Source organism: Triturus cristatus, chromosome 11, assembly GCF_964204655.1.
Source record: "Triturus cristatus chromosome 11, aTriCri1.1, whole genome shotgun sequence".
Classification (NCBI taxonomy): Eukaryota; Metazoa; Chordata; class Amphibia; order Caudata; family Salamandridae; genus Triturus; species Triturus cristatus.
This window is the reverse complement of record NC_140594.1, coordinates 363,966,640-363,984,232: the sequence shown is the minus strand read 5'-3', so window position 1 is coordinate 363,984,232 and position 17,593 is coordinate 363,966,640. Positions and strand designations below refer to the sequence as shown.

General features: G+C 44.0%; 1 protein-coding gene across 1 annotated transcript in view; it reads right to left on the bottom strand.

Moving 5' to 3' along the window:
- LOC146784184 (uncharacterized) overlaps positions 1 to 17,593 on the bottom strand; it is a 739,190-nt gene that overhangs the window by 66,591 nt on the left and 655,006 nt on the right. The window contains exon 28 of the mRNA XM_085632912.1: positions 9,632 to 9,710. Within this exon, the coding sequence (XP_085489038.1) occupies positions 9,632 to 9,710 (79 nt within the window). The remainder of the gene's footprint in view (positions 1 to 9,631; positions 9,711 to 17,593) is intronic.

The following is a 17,593-nucleotide window of genomic DNA, read 5'->3' as shown; positions in this document are numbered from 1 at the left end:
TCTAAGAGTCTGATTTAAAATCTGAAATGCAGAACTCCGTCCGTTAAGGTGGCAGTAGGCCAGATTGCAGTTCACCTGGATCATACCAGTTTACCTGTGACTTTTGCAGGTGCAGTTCACCTGGATCATACCAGTATACCTGTGACTTTTGCTGCCGCGTCAGGAGGCTGTTAAGGTGGCAGTAGGCCAGATTGCAGTTCACCTGGATTATACCAGTATACCGGTGACTTTTGCAGGGGGCCCCTCATCATGCCTGGTCTACACGGCCTGCCCTATCGTGCTGCCGCATCAGGAGGCTAAGCTAACAACTCCTGGCAGGTTAGTGCACCTAAGTTCTAGCTGGCTAAAAGGGAGAAAGAAAGCTATGGTGGGCATTGTACCTTCTGTGCCACGCCATCGGTCTCACATTGTCCAATGAAAACAAATACAGGCCACTCACAGGGACATCTCCAAAGCATGCTCACAGTGAGCTGGACTGCACAAGAGGCATGATGCCTAGAGTACACCACTCCACCACCCTTTCTCATTATAACATAAATGAGTTGTAACAATGCTAATATCATTCGCTTTTTAGGTCGAGCCTAAGGGCAGTGTGCATGCGCTGCTCACTCTGCGAAGCATGCTGTATTAGGGTATGCACTGGAAGCCCCACCCACTCTCCACCCATATTTGTCATTGGCTTGTGTCATTCTCCTTCGAAAATGCTGGCTTCTGATTCGTACATAGGCTTGTTAGTCCCACCTTGGTACCACCTTGTCTGCATTTGTTACCGCCCATACCAACTGGACCTTTTACTTGCCGCGTTACACAGTCTCCATTATTTAGTGGGTGAGCACTATTCTCTTTAATGGTCTTTCCTTATTCCAGCACCGTCTGCTTTCACTTTACTGGCAGCGCTGCTTTATTTAATTAATTTGCAGTGCGGTCCGCATCAGTTTAGTGTAGCGCATGCAAACAAGCATTTGCAATGCAACAGGTCTCACATTTATGTGAGTTTTAGCTATTGGCATTGTAAATGACAGTGCCTTTCATTTCCGTTTTGGTTTTCGGAACATAAATAAAATGCATTGTCGTTTACAATGCCAATAGCTTAAACTTGCGTAAATAAGAGACCTATTGCATTGCAAATGCTTGTTTATGAGAGGAATTGTGTCTCCTGGGCCCAAACTAGTTGCCACAGCTATGAAAATATCAATGTGCAAAGGAAATAAAAGGCTTCAGTATTCCACGTCACAAACATTACAGACTCAGCAAAAATGTATGTCATCTTGATAGCAGGATTGTGGACAGACAAAAAGCAGCCATTTTCACTATTCAGATAATTGAGCAACATGTAGTTGTAAATTCATAGCTTTGCTGGGCCTCTTTCAATTTTAGACATTTTGTCAAATGATTCCAGGTAGGTGGAGTTCATCAGATGGCCGTATTTGGCTCAGCAGTATGCGAGGTCTTCCCTTCTGATTGCTAAAAGTGACCTTTAAAAACATGCATATTCTCCCCACCCCTGGCCTTTTGGATGTTTGCTCATTATCTGGTCACCTAGGTATCGTGGGCCACCATGGGCTGGGCCGTAGCCAAATGCAATATTGCCCAAAAGTGGGGTCGGATGCGCTGCCACGGGTAAGGGAATGGGCGAATGACATGGACTATGCCATGATTGCTGAAGAAACGGTGTTCAGGGGGAGAGGTTGCCCCAAAAAATGGGACCACAGATGGGGACAGTGGAACAAATATAGGGGTGATGTTTGCATTTCTCCCACGGTGGAACTGAGGAGGGAGAGACGCACTTTGATGAACATGCTGGGAGGGACTGTGGTCTGTTTCCATGTGTTCTCGACCATGAAGAGATGTTGTAATTATACCAGATGAAATATTCCCTGGGATTAGAACAATTATGTATCCTTGATTCTGGGTAGGTTGCGGAGCGCTGTCTTGATTTTGTTTTGCCTTGCCAAAGATGAATGTACACTGTCTTGAACCAATGCTTTTTGTTATCAATAACAACTGTTTAAAAAAAAAAATGGGACAGTCTATTTAAAGGTTTTATTTTATGAAACTTCATGTTTCGTTCTGTTTTTCATTTTTAATCTGTTAGGCTTTGTCAGAGACTTAGAACAGAACTGTGTTGTAGCAATATTGTCTTTTACCATATGCGGTTTGCTTTATGCAGAACAAAACTATTAACCTTAAATTGATCAAGCAAAGAGAGAATACTGGAATCAGTCATAATCAAGTGACGGCAAACGTACGAACAAGGAAATTAATGGCAGACTACCCTTTTTACGTTGGAAAACAATCAAAATGACCCCCGTCTACCAATACTACTAAATTTCTTTGCAGTTTTTGATAGTCATTTGCCAAACACTGATCTACAGCCCGGAAATACTCTCGGGCTTCTCTGGCACAATCCTGCAATGTTTAATCTCTTAATCAGACAACTGCCATACACTTATACAGGTGGGAAGACCAAGATCCAATAAACTCCATGCCTCCTGTGGCATACTCCAGGGATTCATGCTCTTCCCCATCTTCTTCAATGTTTCCATGGAACCCTTTGGGCCCATATTCAACTACAGGTGGATGTCACATGTTTGCCTCAAAATTCCCCCAGCCTTTGACATCCAGTATCTGAAGATCTTGCCTTAATCTGCCTTAATGTAGTTCAATTAGTGATGCTGATCTCAATCTTAGTTTCATTCAACTGAGGGTGATGTTTCTCACATATTGGGCAGTACGAATGGCTAAACTGTTGTTGTGCAACTCGGATATCTCCTTGGAAGGTGGTAAACCTGGGAAACCTATTTTTACATGTTGTGTAAATTTATTAGGTTTGAGACGTTCTGGAAAGAAGTTTGAGTATGAGTTTCCCTGTTAATAGGAAAAGCTGATAACAACAACAAATAAATCTGGTGGTCTACAAAAGGGAGCGAGAACTGAATTATCAGGTCACACAGGAGTACCAGCACCCAAGAGTACCCAAAAAGCGAAAGGCAAAGACCTTGGCAAACTGGTTGGATTTCCATCAACTACCAAGAGTGGTCAGTGTTATCATTTGGATATCCTTCCTTCCTACCACTGCCCTCTAGATATCAGAGGACCATCATGTGGATCGGATTTCGGCCAGGTCACGGAAATCACGACAGAAGGAAGTGAAAGCAAAAAAAAAAAAAAGGGAAGAAAAGAAAGAGACCTTTTGTTCACCTAATTATAGGTCTCTATAATGGATATTAAATGCTTTGGGTGATGGAATTATAAGTGCAGTGCATGTGAGTGAAATTAAAAATGATTTGGAAGAGAAAAACTCCTTTTAATACAAATACCTCTGCCAATCCTGCATTAAAAATAGTGTAGAAGCAGCTTTGAACACATAGGCCGCTTCACAGTATGGTCAACAAGTTTCAGCCTAATGGGCTATTAGCCCAGGCTTTCTTCAGGACCTAAACAACAAATTGCTACCGCATTGCCAATTTGGTCATGAGACTTCTATGTGCATGAAGTTGTCATAAAATACAACCTTATACATGATCATTCCTCAGTACAAGCGGAGTGTTCTTCACACCTGTAACAGATAAGCACATAAGGCCCAATTGTGAAATAATAAAAGTTACAAATGCTCACCAACAATAATTCCTTTTAGCAAATGACCTTCATGATTACTCCATATACCAATAGGTTCTAAATATTTCACCGCTACAACCTTTTTTCAGCTGGTGAACTCACCTATCTTGTATGAGGTCTAACCTCACCTCACCCGGTAACAACTCAGGTATGGGAAACCCCGCCCTGTAAGGAGACGGAAATTACTTATAAGGGAAGTAGAAGACGACATAAGTTTCTTTGTATTTGTCCCTTAACGAGTATACTTCGTATTGTATTCATTAGCTTAAAACTGAACATCTTCTCAAGAGCGGACACATTAAAAAAACACAATTAAAAATGACAGTTCAAATGAGGAACGGGTCTATCCTTTTCGATATAATGGCCCTAGAGTATTCATCAGTCGTTACAGGAATGTCATTTGCAAATCGATTTCATTTTATTGCATTATATCACTGGGGAAGAATCTTTTCTTCTGTCTGTATATATTATACACACCCCCATAACGCTAATACTTATGGGGCTCTCCTCGCAGCAATCCATTAGCCAAAATGACTGGTTGCCACGCAAGCTTTTCCGGGGTGCTCCATAGTAAGCAAAAGTGAAAACTGACTTTGAACTCTAAGTTATTGCCGAACTTGAAATCGGCTGCTTTTAACGCATAGAACGATGTGTTCTAACATCCTAAGCTTGTCTTTTCGAGTCGTCATCACCACATACTGGTATTTACAGGGGCACTGTATCAAATAAATCAGATTGTCGCTATTACAATTGGAGAAAGTTTTTTGTACCCAGGGTCTATTAGTGCCGATATCGACTGTTTTAGAATGTTTTGTTTGCGGGCAGATTGCACAGGTTCCGCAGGGAAAATGGCCCTGAACAGCAGGTAAAGAATTTTATACTAACAAAATAAGGAATTACAGCAATCTACCCAAGAAGGAGCAATTAGCTTTACGAGCACTCACAGAGGATCGAGAAATAACAATTAAGCACGCAGATAAGGGCAGTGCAACTGTGATCCTAGATACAGAGACATATCGAGCTGAGTGTTTGAGACAATTGGGTGACAGGAGATTTTACCGTCCACTCAAAGAAGACCCCACAGAGAGAATCCGCAAAGCTATCACTGAAATAGTGGAAAAAGCTTACAATGAAGGGTGGATTACCTCGCATTTTTAGGGTATTTCTTCTCTGTCAATTGATGGGACAGATTTCGGGCATGTTGTTTGTATTGCTCGGGAGTAGAACAATTCCTTCTCACTCGTAAGTATTGCCCAAACGGTAAGTTATCGTGCAGGGCCTTCGGTAGTTGGCTATCATACCTGAGGAGGGAATTCCGAGCCATGGGTTTCCGATAGAGTTCGCTTTCCAAGCCTGTTGATGTCACAAAAATAGATAGATCAAGGAAAGCTGTTCTGTTCTTGTGTGCCTCTAATGTGAATCTCAAAAAGTTGTTCCGTGTATTGAGCCATTGTTGGAACTGTACCACTGATTCTAGGTTTCCACGCCACACTACGAAAAGATCGTCGATATACCGCTTCCATAGTCTGATTGACTCATGGAAGGGGTTACCGTTATTCAACACATTTTCTTGTTCGAAGGTGTGAACGTATAAATTTGCCAAACTAGGCGCAAAAACGCTCCCCATGCTCGTTCCGGATATTTGGAGGTAAATCGTTGCTTCAAATTTAAAAAATGTTTCTTTCATGGCCAGATGTCATGATAAAATGGACCAGTGTAATAGAGTCTAGGTCAGTGTCATTCAGGATTGATGCAATTGTGTCCAGAGTTTCATCATGGGGAATGGAAATATACAAAGATTCGACATCAAAGGAGACTAAAAGGTCTCTCTCTGAGTCGAATTCCACCGTAGGTAAGAGGCGCAGAACATCTTTTGTATCTTGAAGATACGTAGGCATCCTTTTTACTGTGGGCCTCAAGAAAAAATCTCCAAAAGGGGATAATGGCTCTAGAATAGAGCCTATCCCCGATATTATTGGTCTCCCCGGTGGTGGTCTTTGGATCTTGGGTACTTTTGGTAAAGTATAAAAGTACGGCATCACAGGGTGAGTAGTTTGGAGAAAAGCTGTTTCTTGCGAGGTAATCCACCCTTCATTGTAAGCTTTTTCCACTATTTCAGTGATAGCTTTGCGGATTCTCTCTGTGGGGTCTTCTTTGAGTGGACGGTAAAATCTCCTGTCACCCAATTGTCTCAAACACTCAGCTCGATATATCTCTGTATCTAGGATCACAGTTGCACTGCCCTTATCTGCGTGCTTAATTGTTATTTCTCGATCCTCTGTGAGTGCTCGTAAAGCTAATTGCTCCTTCTTGGGTAGATTGCTGTAATTCCTTATTTTGTTAGTATAAAATTCTTTACCTGCTGTTCAGGGCCATTTTCCCTGCGGAACCTGTGCAATCTGCCCGCAAACAAAACATTCTAAAACAGTCGATATCGGCACTAATAGACCCTGGGTACAAAAAACTTTCTCCAATTGTAATAGCAACAATCTGATTTATTTGATACAGTGCCCCTGTAAATACCAGTATGTGGTGATGACGATTCGAAAAGACAAGCTTAGGATGTTAGAACACATCGTTCTATGCGTTAAAAGCAGCCGATTTCAAGTTCGGCAATAACTTAGAGTTCAAAGTCAGTTTTCACTTTTGCTTACTATGGAGCACCCCGGAAAAGCTTGCGTGGCAACCAGTCATTTTGGCTAATGGATTGCTGCGAGGAGAGCCCCATAAGTATTAGCGTTATGCGGGTGTGTATAATATATACAGACAGAAGAAAAGATTCTTCCCCAGTGATATAATGCAATAAAATGAGATCGTTTTGCAAATGACATTCCTGTAACCACTGATGAACACTCTAGGGCCATTATATCGAAAAGGATAAACCTGTTCCTCATTTGAACTGTCTTTTTTAATTGTGTTTTTTTAATGTGTCCGCTCTTGAGAAGATGTTCAATTTTAAGCTAATGAATACAATACGGAGTATACTCGTTAAGGGACAAATACAAAGAAACTTATGTTGTCTTCTACTTCCCTTATAAGTAATTTCCGTCTCCTTACAGGGCGGGGTCTCCCATACCGGAGTTGTTACCGGGTGACGTGAGGTTAGACCTCATACAAGATAGGTGAGTTCACCAGCTGAAAAAAGGTTGTAGCGGTGAAATATTTAGAACCTATTGGTATATGGAGTAATCATGAAGGTCATTTGCTAAAAGGAATTATTGTTGGTGAGCATTTGTAACTGTTTTATTATTTCACAATTGGGCCATATGTGCTTATCTGTTACAGGTGTGAAGAACACTCCGCTTGTACTGAGTAATGATCATGTATAAGGTTGTATTTTATGACAACTTCATGCACATAGAAGTCTCATGACCAAATTGGCAATGCAGTAGCAATTTGTTGTTTAGGTCCTGAAGAAAGCCTGGGCTAATAGCCCATTAGGCTGAAACTTGTTGACCATACTGTGAAGCGGCCTATGTGTTCAAAGCTGCTTCTACACTATTCTTTTTTTTTTTTTTTTTTTTTTGAAAAACCTTTATTGCACATAAAAATCAATACAAACACGGGCCTACAACCACCAGGGCCGGCCGCTAATATGTACATGGTCAACAACATCAAGGAGACAATGGGCCCCCTGGGGCTCAGCCGAATTGACAAAATACTGAGTGCACCTCAGAAGTTATCCGGATACATAAATTTTAGAAATACAAACAAAAAGGAAAAAATAAATAACACCAAAAGACAAGGCGGAAACCATCGAAAAAGAGGCGTCTAACCACGGCTGGGGGACCACACAGTACCAACTCCACCCTCGGGTGGTCAATGAGGATGATCAAGGGGGAGGTGGGGGGGATGGAAGAGCCATATCCATCTCTACACTATTTTTAATGCAGGATTGGCAGAGGTATTTGTATTAAAAGGAGTTTTTCTCTTCCAAATCCTTTTTAATTTCACTCACATGCACTGGACTTATAATTCCATCACCCAAAGCATTTAATATCCATTATAGAGACCTATAATTAGGTGAACAAAAGGTCTCTTTCTTTTCTTCCTTTTTTTTTTTTTTGCTTTCACTTCCTCCTGTCGTGATTTCCGTGACCTGGCTGAAATCTGATCCACATGATGGTCCTCTGATATCTAGAGGGCAGTGGTAGGAAGGAAGGATATCCAAATGATGACACTGACCTCTCTTGGTAGTTAATGGAAATCCAACCAGTTCGCTAAGGTGTTTGCCTTTCGCTTTTTGGGTACTCTTGGGTGCTGGTACTCCTGTGTGACCTGATAATTCAGTTCTTGCTCCCTTTTGTAGACCACCAGATTTATTTGTTGTTGTTATTAGTTGTAGTGGGGATTAAGTCTGTTTGGTCGTTAAACTTTCCCTAGGACCCTTTTTCCTTTTGGAATTGCATAGGAAAAGCTGCACATTCTCCAACATCTATTGCAAATGTGACTTGTGTACCTAACAGTTTGAACCTAAATTTAGGCTTAAAGCAATGGTTTAGGTTTAATACAGCCCTGGTGATGCGAAGAAGCAGATCCTAAAGATTTGGAAATAGAGTAAAATCAAAATGGTTTACGATTGCTTAGTAGATTGGAAGCTACTGTCCAAACATGAAAGAATGCAGGCTCAGAGGAGGAACATCTTAGGGAAATAGGATGATCAGTGGTGTGTGTTTATGAGCTGAATGAGGACTAATCGAGAAGTCTTTTTGTCTCCGTCTTCTTTGTATAACTGAATGTAACTTACTGTTTTCTGGATAAAATGTCTATGCACTGTTTTACATTTTGTGGTAGCATAGTGTCTGTTACATGACTTGATTTGTTCTACAACCAACAGCTATTATTTATCTTAGTAACATGGTTTAGACATGCGTCTGTTTCCAATACATGTAAGTATATTTTAATGAATTGTTTCTACATAAAAAAACAAAGTGCTTCAATCAAATTCAGAAACAGATGTTACGCTTCCTTCTAAAAACTCAACTCTATAATGTCATAATTCCACCTGCTCACTAACAGCAGTAAACAATCACAGAATCATGGTTGGCCATGCAAAATGAATGTAGATGACTTTACTTACTAGATCAGAGCCAGTGCTAAATCACTTGGATTCACCTGTGACACTGACGTGTTCTTCAGAGAACACCTCACCAACAAACGTAAGACAGTCTGGTACTAACTCTCCATCTGGAAAATAAATACAAACTCCAACCTGATCAATACAGAGTTCAGAACGACAGTGCGAGCCATAGTCCTCTCTCTCCTGGATGTAGGCAATTCTCTGTCCACTGCCTTCCTGACACAACTCTGGCATCCCTGGAAAGTGTACAGCATGCTGCAGCCACTTCTCACCCACGTCCTGTAGAGATTTGACCACATCATCCCAAATTGTAAACAACTACATTGACTCCTTCTCCCAGCCTGCATCATCTTCGAAACAGGCCAAATAATCTACAGAAACTTACACTTCATATCCAGCAGAGGAATTAATCTCCTCAGATGGACAGTGTCAAACCAAGATCAAAAGATTGCAAACTGCAGATAAAGAAATGCAATAAGGAAAATACCAGAATGTAGGCCTCCTCCAGCTACCCATCGACGACATGAAAAAACATCCCCATCATAATCTGAATGGCTCCAACACTCCTGCAGCTCAGAGAATAACCGAAGACTCATCTTACAGAGAGCACTACCCAATCACACAATAAGAACCTACTTATCATCACCCTCATCGATCATATCCCAGGGAGCACTGGTCAGTACTCCATTGCTATTGTTCGCACTTTACAAATGCTATTACATATATAACACTATGTACCATGTGTTCCATATGTTTAACTTATTGGAAAATTTAAACTCACAAATATGGCTTCAAAACCCCAAATGGCTTGCAAACCCCAAATGCAGCAGTCCAAAGTATCATAAACATTCATCCCTTTTTCCATTACTGGATTGGAACTGCACTTTGAGCACCTGCAACAATATGTTATTGCATGATAAGCTCTTCCTTTACCATCGAAAGTCTTTGCATTTCAGAATCCAGTTTTTCTGGGCTTCTGTAGGTGTTGGCTGATTTGTTCCTCGAGAAGCGCCTGCAAAGAAAAAAACATTAAGGCACATACAATCTCTTTGAACAGACCAAAGTACTTAGCACTGACAGGAGGGTTATAGAGTGCTTGGGTAAGCTGAACTATTACATCTCCAGCAGAATATGAACCCTCCCAGGACACCGTTCAAAGGCACAACCCCACTGAGGATGAAAGAGGCACAGTTCTGCAGAATCTTTAGGATGCTGAAAATGTAATAGTAAAAAAGACATAATACCCCACTACATTTTGTGGTGTGGGACATTACGATGCCTCGACATTGGCTATGAAAGATTCTCCAGATCCTCTTCCAGGTCTCCCACTTACTTTGAACATAAATCTCCATCCAGACCCACTCCAAGAACACATACTACAGCCATATTAGACATACAATATCAATCTTTCCAAACACAATGTTGAAATCCCAGTGGTCTTCTTGAAGAAAGAAGGTAGGACAGACACCAGAAACCAGTACTACCGGGGGTACATTTAAATATTAGCAATTATGGTCCCAGATGTGTTAGTGCCCTGGGTCAGAAGGGGTCCAGCTCCAGTGGTCCAGGTTGTTTAAGTGAGTTCCCATGAGTGGAGACTCTACAAAAGATCGGCTTTACATCACGGCAGGGTGACGTTGCATTGGAGAAAGAATGATTCCACATGAGCTTGTCCTGTAGGGCTCACTCTTAAGGCTGCCTGGGGCTGGAGCGGGACAGCTGCTGTTTTTAACCAAGATACGCACTAATGGAGGCCAAAGACAGACATGAATGGTGCCATCACTGTTAATACTCTCCATCTTCTACACATGTTCATTCACAACATATTAATAGCCTAACACCTACAGGGTTTAGTACCAAGGTAGTTAGTGAACAGAGACCCCAAACTGTAAAAATCAGCTACAATTCTTATAGAAGCAGCCTTCAACACGGAGCCCTCTACTCATCTCTCACTGCAATGCTATCTTTGGAAGAGGGAACAGTAGAAATTGATGTAGTGTAATTAATGGGATAGGCCTGTTAAACTGTTGTAATCTCGGACATTATGCAAGAACACAGTACGTCCCAATTACATGATGGGTGACTTGGTGTATATACATCCTTTAGCTCCACTTGACCAACAAGGACTATTCTAGTTAAATGTGTTTTGAAAAGTACAACCTAAATAGCAGTTCTTACCCAAAACACTGAACAGGTCTTAAGACTTAGTCATCATACTAAGCCTCAGGATAGCATTTGGCTTATTTGGAACAACACTTGCCAAGTATTCTAGCAACGTGGACCAATGCGGGTTCATACCTGGCCATAGTACCACCATGAACCTGCAGCGCCTTAGGCATGTGTTACATGAGGTTGAGGGATATAATAAAGTGGCTGCGGTATCTTTATACATAGCTAAAGCATTTGATACGGTGCGGTGGTGTTATCTTATGCAGGTGCTGGAGGCCATGGGGTTTGGACCCCAATTTTGCTTCTGGGTGCGTCTTTTGTATATTAAGCCCACAGCTTGGGTTAGGGTGGGTCGGCGGTGCTTTGCACTGTGGGAGGTAGAGAGGGGCACGCAGCAGGGGTGCCCATTGTCCCGCCCCCCTCTTTGCTCTTGCCTTGGAGCCGCTTGCAGGTCAGATCCGCAGCATATGTCCGAATGGGGGGATTGCTGTGGGGGTCACACATTTGGTTTCCTTATAAGCGGATGATACTCTTTTCTAATGGTCATCTCTTGTTGGGCTTTGCCTATCCTGTTGTCATATCTTATGGCTTTTGGGGACATATCGGGCCACCATCTTAATTATAGCAAGTCACTTGTGTTCCTGTTGCATTCCCTGGTTACTTGTGGAACGAGGGAGTTGCCTGTGGTGCCTCTGTGGTAGGAACTTGAGTCCTTTCACTACCTGGGGATGGTTGTCGCCCACACATCACAGACGCTCAACCACTGTAACATTGAGAGGGTGCTTGAAGGTTTACACGAGCTGTTCGCTTCTGGACGTCCCTACTGCTGTCCTTTATGGGCCAAGTGTCAGTCGCGAAGATATTGGTTTTGCCCTGGTGCCTCCATGTTCTCCAGCACTCCTTTGATGTGTTGTCTCGGGCTGTTCTTTGCCGGCTCAATTCTCTCCTGACGGCTTTGATTTAGGTGGGGGGCATAACCGGGAGGCTTCGGTCCATATGGTGCTGCCGCTGGAGGAGGGTGGCTTGGTGGTACCTGATCTGGAGCAGTATTATCTGGTGGCTCAGATACAACATGCAGCACCCTGGATGGTTGAGGACACCACTCGGGAGAAGACTATGCTGGGTGACTTCGGGGGTCGGTCGACCCTGCCGCAGCTCTTGCTGGCTGGGGGCAGAGATGTGGACTATGTCCCCTACCTCGTTAGATGCACCTCATCCTTGTGGGAACGTAATGTCAAAAGAGTTTTGGGTAGGGGACCGTTCACTCTTGACTTGGACATTTGGGACCTTCCTGCCCTTCGAGTGTTGGGGATATGGTAGACTTGACTGACTGGAGGGTGGGTGGCTGTGAGGTGTTGGAGGACTTGTTCTCTAAAGAAGAATTTATAACTTTTGAGGCAGCACAGAAGAGCTTCGGAGTGGGTCCAGGCCACGTTCTACAGCATGCAAATACAGCTGCTATTGTGCGGGATATCTGGCCTATGTTTCCTGGGGCACCTACTACCTCCCTTACTTTTCATTGTCTCTTGGAGTTGGGTGGGATCAGCCACTTGATCTCTCATCTGTATAGGGCACTGACTGCGGATTGTAGAAAGAATCAGTTTATGGCCCATGGGGTTAAAGAAGAGGATTTTGGTGGGAATCGGTTGAGGATGCCTCATTGCGCTGGTGGTGTGCACTGGTGGCGACAGTATTGAGTAAAGCTTGCTTAAATTCCTTAATTTCCATTTTCTCCACCATAGGTATTTCACACTGGTGTTTTGCATATAATAGATCATGGAAAAGTGACTTGTGTCATAGATGTCATGCACTAGCGGCTTCCTTTCTCCATTTAGCTTGGTCCTGCCCATAGGTGTATATCTATTGGGAGACTGTGGTAACTCGGTTGCGCAACATAGTGCAGATTCCTGTGGATGTAGTTCCCTTAGTGAGCTTGTTGGGGGACATCAGGCGCCCTAAAGGGTATGAGATGACCTATACACTTCTACAATTAATGCTCTTATCAGCCAAGAAGCAGGTTGCAATTGTCTGGATAGCCCAAGCTGGACCGAGTATCTACTGTTTGGGGGCTGATGTGGCTGAATGGGCTACAGTTGAGGAGGTTCCCTTGAGACAGTTTTGACATGCTGAGACAGCATGAGATATGGGTGGGATTATTGGATAGGTGTATGAATCCTGAAGGGCAACACTCTTCCTCTGCCTTCGGTGAACGAAAGTTCTGTGGACACTTCTGAGGCATGCCCTGGTAATGTTGATGTTTGTGATGCGGCTAGAGAGACTGGGAGAAAGTGTGGGCGGGCTGATCCTATCATAGGCTTGTACTGATTTAAGCTGGATTTTTTTCCTTTGGCATGTTTCATTGATATTACTGTGGAGCATAACCCGGTACTGTGAATTGATGGATCGCTGTGAGTAATTTGGTACCTGTTGGTACTGTTTTGTTGATATAGTGCAATCAATAAAAAATGTGTTTAAAAAAAGTATTATTGCAACATCTTACTGAGTACTGTGGGACCTTGCCCTTTTTGGCTAAAGTTCCCATAAACGTTTTGCTTTTCCCCTAGACCTTTTTTCTGACATGTGTTACCAACTTAGATGTTTTGGACACTTTGCCACTGCTAAACAGTGTCAAAGTGCAAGTGCTCCCTGTGTATAGTGTAATGGTAATTGGGTGTCCGTAATTGGTATGTTGTATTACTTGTGAAGTCCCTAGTAAAATGCACTATGTGTGCCAGGGCTAGTAATGCAAATGCTACTTGTGGGCCTGCAGCACATATTGTGTCACCCACTCAAGTAGCCTTGAAAAGGGAACTCAGGCCTGCCATTGCAGGGCCTGCGCGCAGTTTCCTAAACTGCCATGTTGTTCTGGTAAGTGCACACACTTACCAGACCCTATCCTTCCTTTTCCATACACATCAGGCGCCCCTATGGTAGTTCTAGGGTACCCCCTGGACAGGGTGCAGTGCATGGGAAAGGTGGGTACCAAGGTGTGTACCATGTCCTGGCAGTGAACTAATCTCCATTTCGTTTTCCCTGTTGAAAGGCCATCTTGCCCATTAGAATATAATGGGAAGGGTGTGTAATATGTTTTCCAGCCTATCTTCACAAAGACTTTAGATGGAAAGGTGAAGTTTAGTATGCCTGAACTCACCCTGCAATAACACATCTATTTATGAAGATGGTTTTTGCATTATGTGTGTGTAAGCCACTCTTTCAGAAGTGGCTGGGTTTTTGTGCTTTAAACATTTCTGTGTGTCTCTGCCTGGTTGTGGATTGACTGGCTGGATTTGAAAGCGATAGGATCTAGGGAATGTTTTGACCCAGGGGAGAAGGTGAGATAGCACAGGCTGACCTGTATCTGGAGTGTATGGGGGGAGTAGCCCCTAGAGGTGAAAAGGCCTGGGCTGTTGCTATAAAACAATTGTCTCATCTGCTGCTAAGTGTTTGAGAATCCAGACCCCACTAATCAAAGGAAGTCGGTGTCACTGATAGGGAGGCACACAGAACTGGTTTGAGCAGGGGACAGTGCCCCCTGTAACACAAAGACTTCAAAGTCATTGAGGGGTATAACTATCAGAGCTGAAGCCCCTGAACTTTAAGGTAATGGCTTGATCAAGCTTGAACAAGACTGGAGCTACTTCGTGGTTCAAGAGGAACCTTTGCCAAGGAAGAAACAACTGAATAGACTGAATGGAAGGACGGTCCCTTGCTGTGTGTCTGGGCGCTGGTCTGCAGTTTGCTGTTTTAACCAGGAAAGGAAGTAGGGACTTTGCTGTGTCCCCCTGCTTGAAATGACTTTGCTGTGCTGTGTTCCCCTGCTTGAAAGGACTTTGCTGTGCTGTGTCCTGAAGTAACTGACCCCTAAGGGCCCGAGGTGAGCTGGCTCCCTGTTTGGAAACACAGGAACACAAACGTTTCCACAGAAGACTCTCAGAGATGCTGTGTGTGTGTGCTCTGTCTAGCCCGAGACCTTCGTAAGTCGTGCCCTGTGATCTTGGGCACCTGGAGTTCCAAACGAGACTCAGTGACGCAGTGAGCGAGTGCTTGGTGCAACCTGAGTCCTTCGAGAGGATCGTCCTTTGAACGTGTACACCAGGAAGCCAAGTAAGTCTCAGTGACGCAGTGTGCTTGTGCTTGGTGCAGCCACAGACTTCGGCGTGGATTGGCCTGTGATCGTGCACACCAGAAGGGCAAGTGTGTTTCAGCGATGCTGTGTGCGTGTGTTGTTTGTAGCCTGAGACCCTCACCAGAGGTGCCCTTGATAGGGTTACCCGAAGATCAAGCGTGTCTCAGCGACGCTGTGTGCGTGTGCTGTTTGCAGCTGGAGACCCTCGCCAGAGGTGCCCCGTGATCGGGGGCATCCGAAGATCAAGCGTGTCTCGAGCGACGCTGTGTGCATGTGCTTTCTACAGCGTGAGACCTGTTCAAGTTGTGCCCTGTAATCGGGGGCACCAGGAGATAATGTGTGTCTCCGCGACGCGGAGTGCGTGTGCTTTCTACCGCCGTAGACCTGCGCAAGTGGTGCCTTGTGATCGTGGGCACCAGAAGATCAAGTGTGTCTCAGCGACACTGCGTGCGTGTGTCGTGTGCAGCCTGAGACCCTCATGAGAAGTTGTCTGGTTATCGTGCACCCGGAGTCCAGTGAGTCTCATTGACTGAGTGTGGGTGTAGTGTGCAGCCTAGGATCTTCCCATTGCCTGGAAATTCGGGGAGATTGCATCGGAGGCCCAAGTCGCTAGGCTCGGAGAGTGGGTTTGCGCCCCCCAGGTAATGTGCGTCGACTCCTGGGGCGGGGCACGGGCTCGGAGGGAGACGCTCTCAGCCTCCTTTTCTGTCCTCCAGAGCGAGCCTCTGCTTCGGCTCGGATCGTGGCCCGTGTGCCAAGGGAGTGGCAGCACCGGGGCGGTAGTGCGAAGCTGCATTTACTGTGTTATATCTTACCCCTGTGGGGGGCGGCAACTGTGGAGGGAGACTAACCGCAAGCCAGCCAGAGTGGCGGAGTTACCGCCAGAGGCACCATGAACGGTGCTGGGTTATCTGATGATTGTATGACGCATTGCCTTATTTCTGAACTGCCTGTTTGTCGTATTGCCCATTGCATTAGTTTTGCTTAACGAACTGCCTGATAGATGTGTTACGACTTGTCTTAGTCCTGCATCACAAACTGCCGGATGGTCGCATTACACACTGCATTAGTGTTGCATACCGAACTGCATGATATATGTGTTCCGCATTGCATTAGTTTCGCATAACAAACTGCCTGATAACTGTATTACACGTTGCATTACTTTTTCCTAACAGAATATCTGAAGAGGACCGTACGCATTGCATTACGGGGGCATAACAGTTTACAACGTTGTTGCATTACGCACTGCATTACAGTAACAGTACAAATCGCCAGATAGCCATATTACAATCTGCATTATTCTTATGTTGTGAAATACCCGATTTCTGCATAAGGAACTGCATATTACGACATTAGGATTACAAAGGATTGTTTAGTTTAGCTCAATAGTAATAGACCCTAGGGGAGCTTTACCCCCACGCATATGTTGGTTTAGTATTGTGTGGTTGCATCGTATATCTTTTTATAAACATATACTTGTTTTTCTATGAAACTCGCGTGAAGTCTATTTGTGACGTTATCATTGGGTTGCTGTGAGCGTAATTTCAAATACTTTATACATTGGCCTTGAAGATAAGCCTGGCTGCTCGTGCCAAGCTACCAAGGGGGTGGAGCAGGGGCTATCTCTAGAGGCGACCTGTCTTTCCCTAACATTGGAGGCTCGTGGGTCCCTGTTTGGCCTAAGGTACCAACCTCAGCCAACCAGGGATTCTAACAAGTACATTTAAAAATTGCACCAGGAGACATAAGTAGTGACACCCAGGACCATGGCAGTGTGTGAAATATGGTTTGGAGGCTAACAGCTTGCAGTGGGCCATTTCAGATAAAGAATCTGTAGAAACAAGAGTATCCACAAGGAGAAAATAGCTACATATGCATACCATTACCAATGTTGGTTCTAAGGTGTACTGTGCTCCTGTTGGAGATACTTTCTTTTTTAAACTTCCTTCCATAGACTAGGGCTCCCAAAAACGTTTTGAAAGTTGTCACAGAACTTACGTGACAGGTTGAAAAGCTGTTGAGCAACGCCATCCAGTAGTTACAACATTATGTGGAAAAAGTCTGGTCCCAAACTAGACCAGAACTGTCCAGCCAGGGAGGTACTAGCCAAGTCGGTGTTCAGCACAGTAGATGGTCAGGTGATAAAGAACTCTGCAGAGAGAGTATAGTATCTCACAGGCATGCTTATAATAGAGATGTTTAACCTACTGGCGGTATCTCCACTAAGTGTATTTGTAGAGAGGCCAAGAGAATTCTTTGCATCTCTCAAGGACTACTTATTTAAGGTGTCCACTTCAGCTTCCATCTTATGTATTTCACATCTGGCTGGGATCCAAACAATACAAAGTAAGAAAAAGGGAAGCTCGAGATTTTAGGGTGGGCAGTGAGTCCTAGAGCTTTGCGGCAAAGTCATGAAAATGCCTCATACAGACAACATGGAAGCAAATGATCTTTCCCACCCTATCCATCTTGCGGTTTCCTTTGTTTAGAAAAGAGCATGCAAATGTTATGCTTGGGTATTTCTTTAACAGAAGCTACTATGAAATAATGGGGTGGAGGAATTCCTTAAAGGAATGGAGGATCTTGATCAGATGGGTAGA